This window comes from Hevea brasiliensis, chromosome 16 (genome assembly GCF_030052815.1).
Source record: "Hevea brasiliensis isolate MT/VB/25A 57/8 chromosome 16, ASM3005281v1, whole genome shotgun sequence".
Lineage (NCBI taxonomy): Eukaryota > Viridiplantae > Streptophyta > Magnoliopsida > Malpighiales > Euphorbiaceae > Hevea > Hevea brasiliensis.
In genome coordinates this window covers 67092632-67110824 of record NC_079508.1, presented here as the reverse complement: position 1 = coordinate 67110824, position 18193 = coordinate 67092632, and the positions used below count along the sequence as shown (strand labels likewise).

General features: G+C 31.8%; 1 protein-coding gene and 1 pseudogene across 4 annotated transcripts; both read right to left on the bottom strand.

The window, feature by feature from the left end:
- Window positions 1-1033: 1033 nt before the first annotated feature.
- On the bottom strand, window positions 1034-9754 carry LOC110631802 (uncharacterized; annotated as a pseudogene).
- Window positions 9755-10929: 1175 nt separating this feature from the next.
- LOC110631793 (probable trehalose-phosphate phosphatase F) lies at window positions 10930-16777 on the bottom strand. Of its 4 annotated transcripts, none has more exons than XM_058137686.1 (14): window positions 16493-16777; window positions 15040-15145; window positions 13760-13869; window positions 13180-13678; window positions 12853-12993; window positions 12656-12727; window positions 12413-12538; window positions 12251-12307; window positions 12046-12147; window positions 11838-11915; window positions 11649-11718; window positions 11463-11533; window positions 11303-11395; window positions 10930-11200 (listed from the first exon to the last, which is right to left on the bottom strand). In XM_058137686.1, exons 4-14 carry the CDS (start codon window positions 13471-13473, stop codon window positions 11138-11140), a joined length of 1167 nt encoding a protein of 388 aa, XP_057993669.1. In that variant the 5' UTR covers window positions 13474-13678; window positions 13760-13869; window positions 15040-15145; window positions 16493-16777; the 3' UTR covers window positions 10930-11137. The 4 variants fall into 4 exon arrangements, with proteins under 4 accessions (XP_057993669.1, XP_057993670.1, XP_057993668.1 ...); XM_058137687.1 differs by having other exon boundaries at window positions 15044-15145; XM_058137685.1 differs by lacking the exon at window positions 15040-15145.
- Window positions 16778-18193: the final 1416 nt, after the last annotated feature.

Below are 18193 nucleotides of genomic sequence, written 5' to 3'. Positions count from 1 at the left end.
GAAAGTAAAAAGTCTAAGAACAAGAAAATTGGGTTTATTATTTAATTTTTTTTAGATGGCAATGATACATTTATAAGTATAAAATATAGTAATATTTTAATATGAAATTAAGCCAATTAATTAATATTAGGTGACTTAAAATTCGTTTATTTTTTTAGAAATAATTTATATATGGGGAGTATTTTCAATGAAAAAATGTTTCCTTATATAATTTAGAAAATAAAAAAAAATAACTTTATTTTTTTTAAAGAAAAAAGTTATTTTTTTGACTTAATTTTTTCTTCAATTAAAAAAATATTTTTTATAAATTTATTTTACTAAGTGCTTAAATATTAAAAAAATATAAAAAATATTTTATAGAAAAATATTTTCTCATAAATAAAGAGGACTTAATAATTAATGAATATGAAACTAACAACTTACTTTGCCACTTAGGCATTAACAAAATTTAGAAAATTGGTCCCGCAGAATGATTGGCAGTTGAAAGATGATTGAATTTAATCAAATAAATTTCTTTGAAACATTAATTGTTAATAGGAATCAAAAAATATTAGTAATTGTTTTTTTAAAAATAAAATTTTAGTGATTATTATCAACTTTCTATGCGTGTCTTCCACGTTAAATCGATGCATGTCTTGTGATTGCAAGAACATCATATTATTTTTTATCAAATAAAAAAATATTAATTATTTTTTTATTTTATTTTTTATCTCTATTAAAAATAATAAATATTTATATGAAATAATTAAGCGAGATGAAAATAATTTAATGAATTATTAATATATTATTATATAAATAAAATTATCTAATTATTTTTTTAATTATTATATAAAATTCAAATATAAGAGATAAAAATGAATAATCAATTACCACTCGATTGTTAACAATGATTATACTTGCATATATTTAAAGAAATCCCATGGTACATATAATCACATATGAAATCTTAAGATGCAGATATACAATCAACATTAGGCTACCATGAATAAAATTTAAACTCAATATAGAACCACCTTCTTTTTGCTAAACTATATAAACCTGGAGAGTTTATTTTATTAGCAAAATGTTTATTCCTTGTGTTATTTTGATTTTTAGAATTAAATAGTGAATAATTATAAAATGAATTTCTAAATTTTAATACAGAATAGTATTAAAAAAAAAAAAAAAAAACACAGTACAGGTAATATGGATAACCACAAAATGCAAAAGGTGGGTGCCACTCCGACGATGAAGGTGGCTTTTCCTTCCTGAAAAGCGATACAGGTGAAGAAGAATTAATTGGAGTTGCTTAGCAATACTCAACGGGGGCTAAAAAGTGTATTTTCCTTTTATTCCAGGACACCCATGTAGCTTAGAAATCCCTCAGAATGGACTAAAGCTTTACACATTTGGTGGTGGCCAAATCTTTGTAAATAGTTCCTCAACTCGCCTTGCTTGATCAATGTGACCATCCAGACCAGCAGCCAGACGGTCAATCGCTGCTGGCCCCATAGGTAGTGCAAGACTTAATTGGTCCCATTTTGCTACCTGGATATCAAGGGAAGACCAATTAGAAAGTCTTATAGCTAGGCACTCAGAAGGCTGGACAAAAAAAATTTTCCCGCAAGAAGCTGAGGACTAAAGCAGGTTTCTGGAGAGCTGCACATCCAATAGTATGCATTAAAGAGAGAACAGACGTGTGCTTTCTGCTGAATAGAAAACTATGGTAGCAGTGATGTAATTGTGATGGGTCCATCTTGTGTTAACTAATAACAGGTTCCCTAAAATGAGATGCATTTGAGGTATTTTTCAGGTAAATTTAATTTGAGATCACTTCAGCGCGTTCTTTAGATTTCAATTTGTAGCCACTATAACCAGATTCCAGCGCTCCTCAATAGTCTGAACAATCATCTAGATCATCAGTTCTAATTAAAAGTTAAAGTAGACGTCATTCCCCATTTTAATATTGTACTGACAGGGAAATTCAAGATGCTTAGGAGGAAAAGGCTTTAGAATGGAGAGACAACAGACCTCATCTTCACTGAAATTGTAGGCAGCAGCAGATTGTGGTGATAACCTCTGAACAAAAGAGTACTTCTCATCAGGAGTAGTGGTGGACTCTGAAAGGGATTGCAATACCTTCAATGGTGCAATTATATAGTCAACCCTGGAAGAGTAGAACAAAAAAAACATAGGTATTAAATGTTAATTTTTGTGTTCAGCTGTAAAAAATCCTAGCTGAATACAAGTAAAATATTACCCCAAAAGTCATATTACCCCAAAAGACTGAATAAATCTTGTCTGTTCCGAACTGCTGCTGCCATCAACTTTGATTTATGCCCATATTTGTGGATCTAATTATACGCTTTTGTCACCTACAACGAGATATAGTAGTGCATCAAAGTAAAATCTTGGCATTTCAGAGTAATTATTATAATAAAGTTATCAAGAGTGAAGTGAGATGACAATTTTAACCATCAAATTAATTGATGTTAAGATACAAAGATAAAGTTGGTCGGAACGCATCCAAATCACACCTCCAGACCCCCTCCTTATACAAGTCAACACCAGCTAACAGAAAGACAGACGTGAAATCAACATGGAAAAGTCCAACATTGAACTTCAGTAAATTTACTTCAGAAGTTCAGATGGCATGCTAGTCTCATACCGCCAAACACTGGACCACATCACCAAAAGGTAGTAGTATCATTCAATTTCAAGGTGCCAAAAAACACTAGGCAAAGAATAACTTAACCATCCAGTCCTAGATTTTACAAAATGACAAATTGCATCTGTAACTCCGTCTAAGTAGTTTGTGCTTAGCCGATCCCAAACCCGGATAAAGGAGGAGGGTTGCGGTAGGTGACAAAACAGCGTAAAACTTTCATCACACCTTATGATATGGATTCAAATGATATAAATGTTGGGGCGTCCTCTACTTACGATGCACTACATCAGTGCCCGGATGTAGCGAGAAATATGCAAGGGTGTAGGGCGTTCACCGAAAGCGACGCACCATGCCGGAGCCCAGGTGTGGTGTTAAGTGAGCAAGGGTTCCCACATCATGGACGGGTGTGGGTAAAGAAGTTAGTCCATAGAACAGATAGTAGAACAGATAGTGGAACAGAACACAAGATAGATATTAAAAACAATAGAACATATCATAGAAAGAGACCAATTAGGAAGGAACAGGATAGGAGGAGGATCAGGGTTGGTACTTGGAATGTTAAATCACTTACAGGAAAATTAATGGAGCTTGTCGATACCTTGGAAAGGAGAAGAGTGAATATTGCTTGCATTCAGGAGACTAAATGGGTAGGAGAGAAAAGCAAGGAAGTGGGTAATTCAGGGTACAAACTGTGGTTTACCAGAAAGGAGAGAAACAAGAATGGAATAGGCATGATCATAGACAGAACATTGAAAGACGTTATAATAGCTGTGAAAAGAATAGGAGATAGAATTATACTAGTAAAACTAGTACTAAAAGGAGAAACAATAAATGTAGTTCGTGCTTATGCCCCACAAATAGGACTAGATAGTGAGAGCAAACAAAGATTTTGGGAAGATATGGTTCATTTAATGCAAAGCATACTGAATGAAGAGAATGTTTTCATTGGTGGAGATTTGAATGGACATGTAGGAAGTGATAGGCAAGGTTATGAGAATGTTCATGGAGGTTTTGGTTTTGGTAGTCGAAATGAGGAGGGAAAAAAACATCCTGAATTTTGCTATGGAATACGACCTAATACTAGCAAATACCTACTTTATAAAAAGAGAGTCACATTTAGTGACTTTCAAAAGTGAGCAACATAGAAGCCAAATCGATTTCCTCTTAACCAGGAACACAAATAAAGCTCTATGCAATGATTGCAAGGTCATTCCAGGAGAGGCTTTAACAAGTCAACATCGGTTAGTGCTCTTGGATGTCAAGTTTAGGAACAATTCAAGTAAGGTCAGAAGAAATAGTGTAGCTCGAACAAAGTGGTGGGAGTTCAAAGGAGTAAAGCAAGTGAAGTTCAAAAATGAGCTTCTCGAGTCCGAAGCATGGAAGCTGGATATGGAGGCCAAAGATATGTGGATACAGATGGTATCAATGATTAGAGAAGTAGCTAAAAAAGTACTTGGAGAGTCTAAAGGACATGGACCACCCTCAAAAGAGAGATGGTGATGGAATGAGGCAGTACAAAAGGCAGTGAAGATAAAAAGAAAATGGTATAAGAAATTACCTAAATATGATAATAACAAGGCATATGAACAGTACAAGATAGCAAAGAAAGAGGCAAAAAAGACAGTTAGTCAAGCAAGAGCATAGGCCTTTAAAAAGTTACATGAGAAACTTGAAACTAAAGAAGGGGAAAAAGATATTTATAGACTAGCAAGGAGGAGAGAAAGAAAATGTCAAGATCTCAATCAAGTTAGGTGCATTAAGGATAAAGAAGGAAAAGTGTTAGTGAAAGATGAGGACATTAAAGAAAGATGAGAAATTATTTTAATGATCTCTTTAATAATAGTCAAAATGATAATAGCGTGAATATATACTATAGAACAATAGAAAATAATGTGAATTATACTAGAAGGATTAGATCTTTAGAAGTAAATGAAGCACTTAAGAGAATGAAAGTGGATAAAGCCTGTGGACTCGATGGAATACCAATTGAAGTGTGGAAGTATTTGGGAGATATGAGAGTGTCATGATTAACTAAATTATTTAATAAGATTCTAAACTCAAAGAAAATGCCTGATGAATGGAGAAGGAGTATTTTAGTACCTATTTTTAAAAATAAGGGAGACATACAGAGTTGCTCAAACTATAGGGAATTAAACTCATGAGCCATACTATGAAGTTGTGGAAGAAAGTTGTGGAGCATCGACTACGTCATGATACTTCTATTTCTCTCAATCAATTTGGCTTCATGCCCGGTCGTTCAACTATGGAAGCGATCTCTCTCATTAGAAGCTTGATAGAGAAATATAGAGATGTGAAGAAAGATCTACACATGGTTTTTATTGATTTGGAGAAGGCTTATGATTGTGTTCCAAGAGATGTCTTATGTAGTGTGTTAGAACAAAAGAGGGTATCTATTAGGTACATACAAGTGTTGAAAGATATGTATGAAGGAGCAACTACTATTGTGCGCACAGTAGGAGGGGACACAAGAGATTTTCCGATCTCAATTGGATTACACTAAGGATCAGCTATAAGTCCCTACCTTTTTACATTAGTTTTAGATGAATTGAAGAAACATATACAAGAGAGTATTCCTTGGTGCATAATGTTTGCGGATGATATTGTTCTGATAGATGAGACGCGAGAATGAGTCAATAGAAAGCTAGAGCTTTGGAGAAGTACTCTAGAGTCAAAAGGTTTTAAGTTAAGTAGAACGAAAACAGAATATATGCATTGCAAGTTCAATGAAGGCCAAACTAGTGATAGGGAAGGAGTTAGTTTGGATGGAGTGGTACTGTCCCAAAGTAATCACTTTAAATATCTCGGATCAGTCCTTCAAGTAGATGGGGGATGTGAGGAGAATGTTAGTCATAGGATTAAAGCCGGATGGTTGAAGTGGAGATGTGCTACGGGAGTTTTATGTGATCGCAAGATTCCCAATAAGTTGAAAGGAAAATTTTACCGTACAGCCATACGACCGGCTATGTTATATGGTAGTGAGTGTTGGGCACTGAAGGAGTCGTATGCGTCTAAGATAAGAGTTGCAGAGATGAGAATGTTAAGGTGGATGAGTTGCCATACTAGACTAGATAAAGTCCGTAATGAGAGTATTAGAGAAAAGGTAGGAGTGGTGCCAATTGAGGATAAGTTGAGAGAAGGGAGATTGAGGTGATTTGATCATGTGAAGCGTAGACATACGGAGGCTCCAGTTAGACAAATAGAGCACATTAGGTTAGAGGATAGAAAGAAAAAAAAAGGTAGACCTAAATTGACTTAGAGGAGAGTAGTACAACGTGACCTAAAAGCATTACACATTTCTGAGGATTTAACCCAAAATCGATTAGAGTGGAGAAAGCGAATCCATATAGCCGATCCAAATTTTTGGGATAAAAGCTTAGTTGAGTTGAGTTGACAAATTGCATCTGTGTAGAATATTTTAACATGACATATATCAATGTATAGAATGTAAAAATAGGTCTGGGTGCTTTATCAAGTTAAAAAATGAATGAATGAATTTAAAACACGTTAAATGGTTTTAGGTCTTCTGGTGAAATTGAACTAGAAGAGGTGAAAGATAAAAATTAAAAAAATAAAAAAATAAAAAAAGAAGAAGAAGAAATAGAAGATTTGTTAGGTCACTAAAGTAATTGGGGCTCATCTGAACCCCAACTTTGTTTTGGAAAGAAAGGAGGATGAAAAACAAAGTGAGAGGCAACAAACTTCCCTGCCTCAAATTTTCTTGTTGCCATTTCTACTCTTTATTGAGTAACTTAGCAAATTGTATCTGGCACACATACGTGATGTTGTCACTTGTCAGTTGTTATAAAAAAATTTTAAATACTTAGTCCAAAATGGAAATAATGACAACCTTATATCTTCAACATGTAATTCATTCAACAGCTGCACAAACAAGATTCTTGAAATCAAGAGATGATTGTTTTTTCCCCTAACTAGTTTTGAAAGACAACATAATTTAAATTTCTGAATGCATTGACAACATCATGTTCTGCATGCAAAATACACTGGATAGTAATCACATAACCCATTCAACAGCTGCAATGCATGAATGGTGAAAACTCTTGGTGAACTTGAATGCAGCAATAATTAAAGGCAGAAAATACTGAAATTCTACTGAATATGCCCCAAGAAAAGGGCCAAAACAAAAAATTGTGCCTGGAGACATGTCTGTTTATGATTCCCAAACAAGCAAAGAAGTGAATCTTCATTGTTCCTTGAAACTAAGTTCATGAAGTATCTGCTTATTATATAGAAGAAATCTTAACAAACTAATCACATAAAGGCAGCCAAAAAATAAAAAATGGAAAAGTAAATTTGTTTGACTAACCAAAGACAAACCAGGATCTTCCCCTCTTTTCAGAACAGCATCTATCTCAGGGTCACCGGAATGGCTGCGTGCCCAGTCCTGAAGGATAATAGATGCACCTTAACAACAATATCAACTTAAGTTTCGCTAATCTATGTAATTATTATCCTTGGTCAAGGGGGATGATTACCCTGATGCGCCCAACAAAAATCTGTATTACAGAAGCACCAGCTTGGGCCGCAGCTGCAGCTTGAGCAAAGCTGAGAAACATGGGAACAATCAAATCAAGAAATAAACATTAAAATACATTGTTACCCTATGGGAAAATTGAACATTAGTTGTCTAACTTCATTTTTCATCTTCATAAATTGCTTTTGGTAAACCATTGCAGATAGGTGGAACCGTGAAAGTGTGGAAAACATGAAAAATATACACATTGGGAATAAGCAAATAATGTCTAAAAGTAATCTATTCAACCATCAAATTATATAAAAGATACAAAGAAGTGTCTGATTCTATAGATAGTTTACTAATATTTATTACACTTAAAATTGTAACTCAAGCAAATCATTCAGAATGTAACATGCACAAAAAATAAGTCTTACCCACACACACAGGAATTTTATTTGAAACTGGCAAGGTTAACCATAATTACTACTAAACCCATGAGTACCTCCAATACATAGACTAACCCAATAAATAATAAATTAATTAATTGACATACTTGCAAATTTAATATTAGCAACTTAACATATATTTACTTTTCATTGTAGAGTTTCTGATGAGTTCAGTTAAGAACATAATATTCACCTGTAAACAAAAGTCAAATGCGTCTGTATGCCTTGAGATTCCAGCTATCTCGAGGCCTCTATTCCCTGAATAAAAGACCAAATGATTAAACCATAAAGGAGTGTGAAAAAAAAATCATCAATTTTCCCGTTTGATTGTGTAGGAAATTCTTAATATTGCTAATAATGACTTATTCTGTAAAGGGACTCACTTGCCAAGTTGAAGGAATTTTGAATAACAAGCGCTCTGGAGGAACATTAATTTCATCATACAACTTCAGCAAGGAATGCACCTGTATATCATGATACAGAACCAACATCAGATAGCATTCCAAGGAAATTCCTAATAAACTAATTGCTCTAGGCTCCCAAACTAATTGAGTTACAAATGCAGCAATCAATGTGAGATACAAAATCCATGAACATAACATGATTTAACAAAGAGAAACCCCAAAGTGATTGTAATGATTATACATATAACACAGCAGACAAAGATAATTAAACAATAAATCATATTCAATGTGATTCATATAGACTAATTCAACAAAAAGTATACTCAGAGATCCATTAATATTAGTACAAGTACACGTTTTTCTAATGGAAATAAAAAAGAGATGTATTTCAACAATTCTCCAAACAAACAGACTACAAAGTAAAAGTACGGACTCAGACAACTACTAAAACATACAATCTGTGACAGAAAAAAAGGAATTTTTGAAATATTACTAAAACTGACAACTGGACACTTTTATCATTTTCTTTGAAATGATTACCTTCCTAATAATGCCATGAGTGTCATAAGCCAACCGCGCATCAACTTCAGTTGAAACTCGGCCAGGCACTAATTTCACCAAATCGCCTCCAACATTAACTAAAGCCTACATCAATGTGGATCATGTCATCAATCCAACAACACAAAGTCAACATGCATCTATTAACAACAACAATCAAGGTTTAGTAAAATCAACCTTGTTTGCGAAAGAAGATCTCAATTCAGGATTTTCCAACGCAGTACACCCTGAATCTGCCAAAAGCCATATCCACAGCATTCTACGAGAAAAGAAAAGATTTCGATTTTAAAGCAAAGAAAGAACATATGCAGGCCAAAATAATTGCTCCAAATATACTTCTCCCTTCGCCCACACCCGAAATGAATAGATAAATTTGGTGCTTACTCTGAATATCGTGTCAGGGAGAGTCAATATACCCAAAAGAAGAGAAGAGCTAACAGTAGCAGCAGTTGAAGGAAACCTGCATTATAAACAATCACCACCAAAAAAAAAAAATTAAAAATGAGAATTGTAACAACTAAATTATGTACACAATTGTCAACCAATCAAACAGAATACGATGATCGAAACTTTCAATTTCCCGTTGAGCTAGATCAATTTAAAGGGAATAGAAGATATTCCACTTCTCGAAATCATCGAAGATTACAGTGTCAGGAACGATCTCACTGAAGCTAGAGACAGCATCCAATTCAGTGCTAGGACCTAGATTAACCAAAAAAAAAAAAAACCACAAAGAATGAATTTTCAAGAAAAGTGAACAAAAGGGTCGCATATTAAATACAAAAAAATCTTAAATCAGAGAGAAAAGAGAAGAAAAATAGAGAAAAACCAGTATCTAGAGAAGAAGAGAAGCCGGTAGAAGCACGAATTTGAGGGGAAAATGGTTGGAACTTAAAGAAGACTGCATTTGAAGTTCCCCATTCACCAGGCAGCCTCAAGTTTCCTCCATTCTGTTACGAATCCAAATATCAAAATCAGCTACAAAACACACTGCACACGTACATTAAAAGATATCCATATATATATATCAATACACATAAAAGAGAGAACCTGAAGAGACAATAAATAAGAATGAATAGTGCAGTTTTGTGCTATAGAGTGAATCGGAGAATAGAGATTTATAGACAGAGGATTTGACAGACAGGTGCTCTCTTCTCTTATGGAGCCATCTGGGCTTTTACTGTGATCTTTCTTTGTTTTATTTTCTCTTTTGGGGATATATTAGGTATTTACTTACTGTTTATATAAGATATTTATTTTTTTAAGGAAATATTTTAAATATTATTCAAAATTTAATTTTAAAAATTGAATTTTTATAAATTTTTAAAAATTATTTAATTATTTAGCGTTTTTAATTTTCTTAAGAGAAATGTCAACGGGACTGAAAAGCGAAAATTAAGGAAGTGGCTCTTTAGGGTTTGTATTATTTAATCATAACGGAATAAAATGAATGAAAGTTATTTTTTTTATGATATTTAATTATTTTAATAAGAGTTATATATAATTTGATTCCATAATTCTATAGTAATTTTAAAACTTTCAAATTTTAATTATTTACTAATTATTTTTTTATTTATAATTAAATGTTCATTTATTTATATATTATTTATAATTTTATTTATAACTAATATTTTTAAAATATGTGTTACACGTTTTCTACACTCTCGTTAATATATTTATAATTTAATATTTTTATATAAATTTTTTTATTAATTATTTATATAATATAATATTATTATAATTTATTAATTATTATTGTGATAATATAATAAATTTTTGCTTTTTATAATATGTCTATTATATATGTATTTATAATTTTTAAATTAAATTAATAAAAATATAAGTATATTAAAAAAAATAAAAAAAAATTATAAAAATAAAATTTATTATGAAAAACTTATTATTATGTTATAATCTTATAATTAGTATTTTAGAAATATGTAAAATTAATTATTTATTATTATGTTGATTCATATATTTTTTATTAAATTTCTTTAATAATAAAGTTTTAATTTTATCAACACTAATTAATTTTTGACATTTTATAATTTTTATAAAATATATATAATCAATGTGAAAATTTTAAATTGTATATGTATAATAAAAAAAATTTAATTTGATATAATTTTATACCATATTGATTTTTTTATTTGTAATTATTTTTTATTCGATATTTAATTTTATTTGTTAAAATTAATTGTGAACATACAAATCAATAAATATTAATATTATTAATTTTTATTTAATATAATAATTTACATAATTTCTTACCTTCTTATGATGTAAAGAAAAACTTTAAAATAAAATTGACAAATATATGAAGGAGCGATGTGTCGGTCATCATTGTTTCAAATGAGATTAAATTGAGAAATTTAGATAAAAAAAAAATACATGATGTAAATGGAATTCAATTTTGATGGAGAATCATTATTCCTTAATCTGCTTAATAAAACAGCAAATAGCAGAATTGGACCATAAAGCGATTTTACCAATAATCGTTCAACAAAAATAAATTAAATGGCTATTGCCATGCTGATCATAATATACACTCCATCATCATCATTATTATTATTATTATTATTATTATTCATGGAGCGTCCTCTTCTCCTAGCTTCTTCCATCTCACCAGCGATGACAGAAATTTCATTACCTGAAGATTAACATGGTTTCCCCTTAAGGTTAGAGCACAAGCAAATCAAAGTACAAATAAAAATGAAGGACAAAGGCCGGCCTTGTAGGGCAGAATTTGTACCTCCATTGGATCCCTTAGGGAGTAAAATGCATTGGTTTCTTTGGGTACAGAAGACACCAGAATGCCATAACCTTGATTTCTTTCTCGCAACACCTGAAATTACATCAAAATTTTACACAGAATTTACAAGAAATTCACAAATACAAAATTAACTCAATACCTTGAATGCATCTTCATCAGTTCGGTCATCTCCAATAAAAATTGGGAGCACATCATCACTGTTACTGAGGCCTGCATTGCATAAAAGAAAGAGATTGCATACCAAGAGATTCAAGCGGGAATAGCAGAATTTATACTAAGAGATATCACCTAGGATGCTAGAATCACCAAGAATGAGATTGCATACCAAGAGATTCAAGCAGAAATTCAACTGCTTTCCCTTTATTCCAGTCAATCACAGGACGGACCTCTAAAACCTAATAACCATAGGAAAGTAAGTCGAGAATTTTTAAATTACCAGATGACATGCAAGATAAAATTTACATCATTGAGGGACAAAAAAAAAATCATCAGAGCACATAGGCAAGCAAATTACCTTCCGCCCATGAGTTAACCGCAAACGAGGATACTGTGTTAGAATATCATGCACACATTGTGCAATTATAGGCCAGTTCTGAAATCAATGGAAACAGAATGCATCTTAAAACTTGATGGCCAAACTTGAAATGCATGCAGTGGGACAGACTTCTTTAAAAATAAAAATAAAAAAAAAAGATGGACTGTGAATCCTTAGCATTCCTTACCTTCTCATCTACATTACGATAATGAACAGAAGCACAAAATTTGTGATTCTCAACTTTTGCACCTTTGATTTCTTTAGTATTCTCGACAAGGGTTCTAAAAACCTGTGCATCAAAACCTAAATAAATAACTATGACAAATTGACAAACAGAAATTTTTTTTTTCTTCATATGCATTATATGTAAATGCAACAAAACAATCAAGCACCTCATCAATCATAGGTATAAATTCTCTAGCAGGCTGGAACAGATTTACCTCCTTGCCCTGCAACAACACAAACAGATCAGTTAGTGTCAACAGACCACTTTTATTATCTTGTATGGAACTGAAAATATGAGCAGTTGCATAACATGTAGTCATATCTGATACCTGTTGGTCAGTAGATTTAATACAATTTGCTATGTCCTTGGACACTGCCTTATTGGTAGGGCCCATGATGTCCATCCCATGACTACCGGCATAATGGAGTTCTGTTAGTCCTACCAACTCATATACCTGCAACACATATGCAGCCAGTTAGCAACCCAAAGGCAGCCAAATAATTACAAGATCATTAATACACAATATGCATATACAAATCTTAGTATATCAATTGAGGGACCATCCGCCTACTTTATCACGGCTTCTTCCACTAATAATTGCTGTTGGAAAATACTTTGCAACGTTTCTTACAGCAGAACGCATCTGAAAACCACACAGTTAATCTTAATTTCAATGTGATGGAAATAAAAGGTGGTAAATGAGGATTTAACGGGAAAAGGGGAAAACAGTTATATCAAACATGCAAAATATTTATTGGCAATTCTTACATCATCAGACATGATGGCCTGCTCTGGGTCATCAACTATGGGAGAAAGAGTCCCGTCATAATCTAGAAACATTGCTATCTTCTTGTTTTTTGCAAAATTTGCAATTTGCTCAAAAGAATTAAGTGCTGATGGGTACTTAAGCTGCAGAGTCAGAAATAAGAGGAAACAATATGATGAAAAGAAATAAATGAGAATTTGTAAGCACAAACAATCACTAAATGTACCGAAACAAATTCCATCCTTTTAACAATGTATCAACAAAGCAGTGGACATTAAATTTTTAACTTATAACATCCTATGAATTTATTAAAACTAAGCCAAGCATACCATCCAAGAGAAGTACGCAATGTCAGTCTCATCTGTAGCAACTTCAAAGTTGAAATCCTTAATGAACTTCTTACGAGGCGGAGATGAGGATTTCATGGCATCCAACCATCCGTTGGAGCGAACATCATCAAGCTTTCCTGGTTTTTTCCTGGGAATAGTTATGTTCTTGCCAGAGGAAAAAGATGCTCCAGATTGTGGGAAAGGCAGCAAATTAGAACGGATGCCGAGCCTTGATTTGTTTATTGGTGCGGGATCAGTGAGAACTGGAGATGAATTATTTGACTTCATGTCCATTGGATCCAGAATATTACTTATAAAGCACCTCCAAACTGTAAATTTAAGTGTTTGATACTAACAAACCACTAAGCCAAAACACAGATATATGCACCTCCGACAGCACTTTTTACCCAACCCTTTTATCAATGAAAAACCACTTCTTCAATGTTTTCTTGTCACTGCTGCTGGGAAAGCAGTCCATCAAGCATAGGCTTCCTGAAAACTGCTTGGACAGCAAATCATTAAATTGAAGTCTAAAATTTCTCCAAAATAATAATGTAACATATTTATCAAACATCTATACCTTCTCATCCCCCAAACTACACCGCATTTATAGCAAGTTGCCAAACATTATTTGCACAAGAATCCTTGAGGAAAGGATGGTATATAGCTCCAGTAAAATGCACCAAATAGCTGCTCAGAGTTTTAAGAAGAAAAGAACCATGTTACTGAACATTGCCTTGTTGAAATAAACAAGTTTGAAGATTCACACAAGTGACTTGAATCAGCCAAAAATTATATTGATAAACCAAAATAATAATAATATAAAAGGTATCCGATCAATACACATGGTCCAAAATTTCCAATAATAAAATAAATTGTTCAACACCAGGGTTTCCAAAAAAGAGTAAGAATTCCCGGTCCTAAAAAATTAATCAAGTAATATCATGACAAATAAAACTTCAAAGGATTAATTAGAAAGTAAATATCAAAAGATTCAAAACGAAAAAGTCCTGCAACGTCACGGAACGATCTTTCCTTCTGAATTCAGCTCCAATGCAATACTTGGAGATTTTAAAAGATTTCGTAGCTCAGTCATATCCAACACAGATTGATATTGACAATCATTGCTGTTCAAGTTAAGAAACTAGCACGTCCACATCAACATCAAAGTCTGCCATCTTGGTTTTAACTTTATACTCAAGCAATAAACATAAAAAAATATATATATAAAATCTTGGGAATCGAACTGATCCTAAATACTATAGCGAATATAGGTCAAAGAAAATTAATGACCCCGAGCAGGGTAGCCATGCTTTGACAGGTATTAACTGGGGTTGCCATTAGGCCTTGATCAAAATTTTCAACATAAAGAACTTATGCAAAAAGAAAATGACAGTTTGCTATGCTGTTGTTAATCTAAGATATCTTTTACAAATTAAAAGAAAAAAATAAAAAACAACACTTGCTATCACAGTGTGTGGTGTAAGATTTCTTTTGAGACGACTATTCTTTAAACATTCCACATCTCATAACACAGTTTAAAAGGAAAAAAAAAAAAAAACTGCTGCAAGCCTACAACCTTTTAAACTTTTATTGTTTGCAATTCCATATTACTTAATATAAAGTCAAGTATCACAAACGAGAAAACCAGCCTACCGTACAAGGCATATTCGATTTGTAGAATTAGTTTTAATTAAAGACATCTTATTCAGAAATTCAAAATCTACCATTAGCTCAATGTATTCTTTTGGCAGCAAAGAAGACCAATGAAACTATGTGCATCTCTACATATAAACACAAATAAATATAAAACAATTCTCACAACAGAAGAATTGATTGAGAGATTAGGCATCTGCATACCTACCCTTCGGGAAAATCCTTTTCTTCAAGAAGTGTGCCAAAATAAATCAAGACTGATTAGTTTGTTGAAAGCTAATTTTATAGGAGTGCAATTAATCAAGAATACCTAGTGCATCAAAAGGCACAAGTAAATAATATATATATATAAACTTATAATTCTTTTTAAAAGATCTAGAAAAAGACAACAAACATTATCTAGCAAAGAATAAATAATGATGAATTCTTATAGAACCACTTAGTTCTAACAAAATCAAGTTATCTCTAACTACGCTCCACCTGACCCAATACGATCGGAGATGCCATTTCTTCGTCTAGATGCAGCTCCTATAGGAGAAAACATTGATGACAAATAATTCTGGGACTTTCCATAGTGCATAGCAGCAGCAATGGACATAAAACATGACTTCATACAATGAAATGTGTATGTATGTAATACTTGTCTGTATATGTGTGTGATGCAGATGGTGGGTCTCCATGGGCCATTAGAAAGGATCTTTCGCTTGTGGATCTAATAATGCACCCCTTTCATTGTTGCATAAAATTTTCATCAACAAAGAAAAAAAAATTGAGAACAGATGGAAAATTTTTGGTTTTTCTCCTATAATGACAAGACACTGCAACTACCAAAACGACCGTAGACTTCAACCCCCACCAGGAAAAAGAAAAAAAAATACTGGAAACAAATTATACTTAATTATATATTGCAAATCAAAATCAAAGAAATTTCTTAGAACATTATCACCCCATTATTTATAATTGCCAGGCCAAACGGCATTGTAACATCTCGTTAAAAAAAAAAAAGCATCCAAACATCAAATCATAGAATTTTCCTATTAAAGTGTCATCGAGTCACATCGAAAGAAAACGATTAAGACACGTTTCGAAACCTCAACAGATTTGGCTGGTTAAGAACACCCGACAAAAATAGAAATATTATCTGGTACACTAACAAAACATAGAAATCGGCTGTCAAATCAATCTTCCCTTAAAATTATAAATACTCTTAAATCACTGTTAACATTAGTTCACAGAATCAATTCATCAAGAACCATAGGCTGTCAAAAGTCAGACAACCTGAGGTCCCAGGACTCACAGAGATCGAAGAGAATCTCAAAGAAGCAGGTAGACCGGTTAACTCAAATATTATGGTTGAGTAACCATACGTCAACGAGCTCCATTTTTAGATTTATAAAAAGGATGAAATTGAAGCTGCAAAATACAAAAAGATTTCGCCTTTATGAACCAAAAAGAAAGGGTTCACCTTTAAATCATGGGTTTCGCATGTTTAACCAGAAAGAGTTAGAGAACAATATGGATCTTAAAAAAGGTTTCATCTTTATTTAAGTAGTTAATAATTAAGGTAACAGCAATGCACATGAAACGCGAAAATTTAGATTCCACAGGTAAAAGTAAATAGAAAAATAAAAGACAAGCAGCAGAAACATTTACATACCTAATCCCACGTGTAGAAAAAACGTGATGGTGTCTTCGATTATCGTTTTCCCATGAATCAAACAGGAAATGATCTCTAAAATGCAGTTGTCAGATCAGAAACTGAAAATCCCAAACAAAAAGGCTGGAAATGCAGGATAAACCCTAGGAAGGAAAGGGAAGGAAATGAAATGTTACGAATGATAAAGGGAAGGAAAAGAGAAGAAGGGAAGGAAGGAATTGAAGGAGAAAAGAAAGGGTATTTATAGAGTTTGATAGGCCAAAGAGACGTGCTTAACAAGGCAAGGCAACCACCCTTTCTCTGCTACCTGGTTGTTGAATTAGGAAACACCGTTCTAATTTTCGCAAAAAAAAAAAAAAAATTCTTTATTTATTCTACTTGTGAAAATTACAAAAAATAATAAGAAAAGAGATTAATAGGTGGAGAGTGATTATTGGTCCCAGCTGAATAGATACACAGAAAGTAACACGTGTATACGGAACCAGCACAAGTATTAAAACGTTGCCATCTGTGAATAGTAATGAATGATGTGGCCACATGTCAGTTTGGGGCCATCACCTTGTACAAGCAGGGTTCTCGCTTCAGTCGCTTTCATTCACCGTTGGCATTTTTGCCCAGCGGAAATTAACAGTAAAAAATAAGCCCCTTGCCTCTCTCGTTTGTTTCTTTTAAATTATTTTCACTTTTTTTTATTTTATATTAAATTACTATTTTCATCTTACCATTAATAAATTTCTATTGTTTAAAATCTAACTAAATTATCTTCATCGTATATTTTGTTAACTAAAAATATTATCCCTTTTAAAATTACGTTTTTGCCACTATTTATTATTAAAATGACTAAATTACCTTTTTAAATTATATTACTTGTTATCAGAGTGAGTATATTTCCATAACTAAAATAGCTAAAGTCACAATTTTTTAAATGTAATTTTAATTTTTTAACTTAATTATTTTTATAAAATATCATCCATAAAAATTATTATAATTAATTTTATTAAATACAAGAAATTAGTATCTTTCCTATTTAAAAAAAATATCTTTCTATTTTTATTATAAATAATTATTTTAATAATAAATTAAATACCATAATTTTCATATTTTATAAATAGAGAAATTTCATCATGGATCTTGAATGTTTTTATATATTGCTATTTGGGTAAAAAAAAAAATTTATTTTAGTGTTTTATATTTTATATTTTATATTTTTTTTAACTTAACAATTAATAAATATATTTGTAGCCTATTTTTTGATATTGGATCCTCTGTAAATTTTTTACAGACTTTGCATTAATTAGTCATGGTTATGTTAGCCATCATTTTCAAGGGAAAAAAAGTAATTTTGTAAAATCATAATTTATAGTTTTTAGAAAAAAATAAAATAAAAGAAATAAAATTTTAAAAAAAGAAAAAATATTAATAATTAAATGAAAATATACACTGGGCATTCACATCAATAAAAATTAGAAAGATTTATTTTAATATAAACAAAAAATAAAATCAGTGATTTTTTTTTTATAATCATAGAGAAATGAAAAAATTAAGCAGATACCACATTTAAAATTTATTCATGTGAATAGTTAGTTAATTTATTAAAGAAAAAATTATTTATAGTAATGATAAAAATATCTTATATTTTTATATTTAATGCGAAAATATTAATTATGTAATTATATTTTTTTTAGAAAGAATTATTTAATT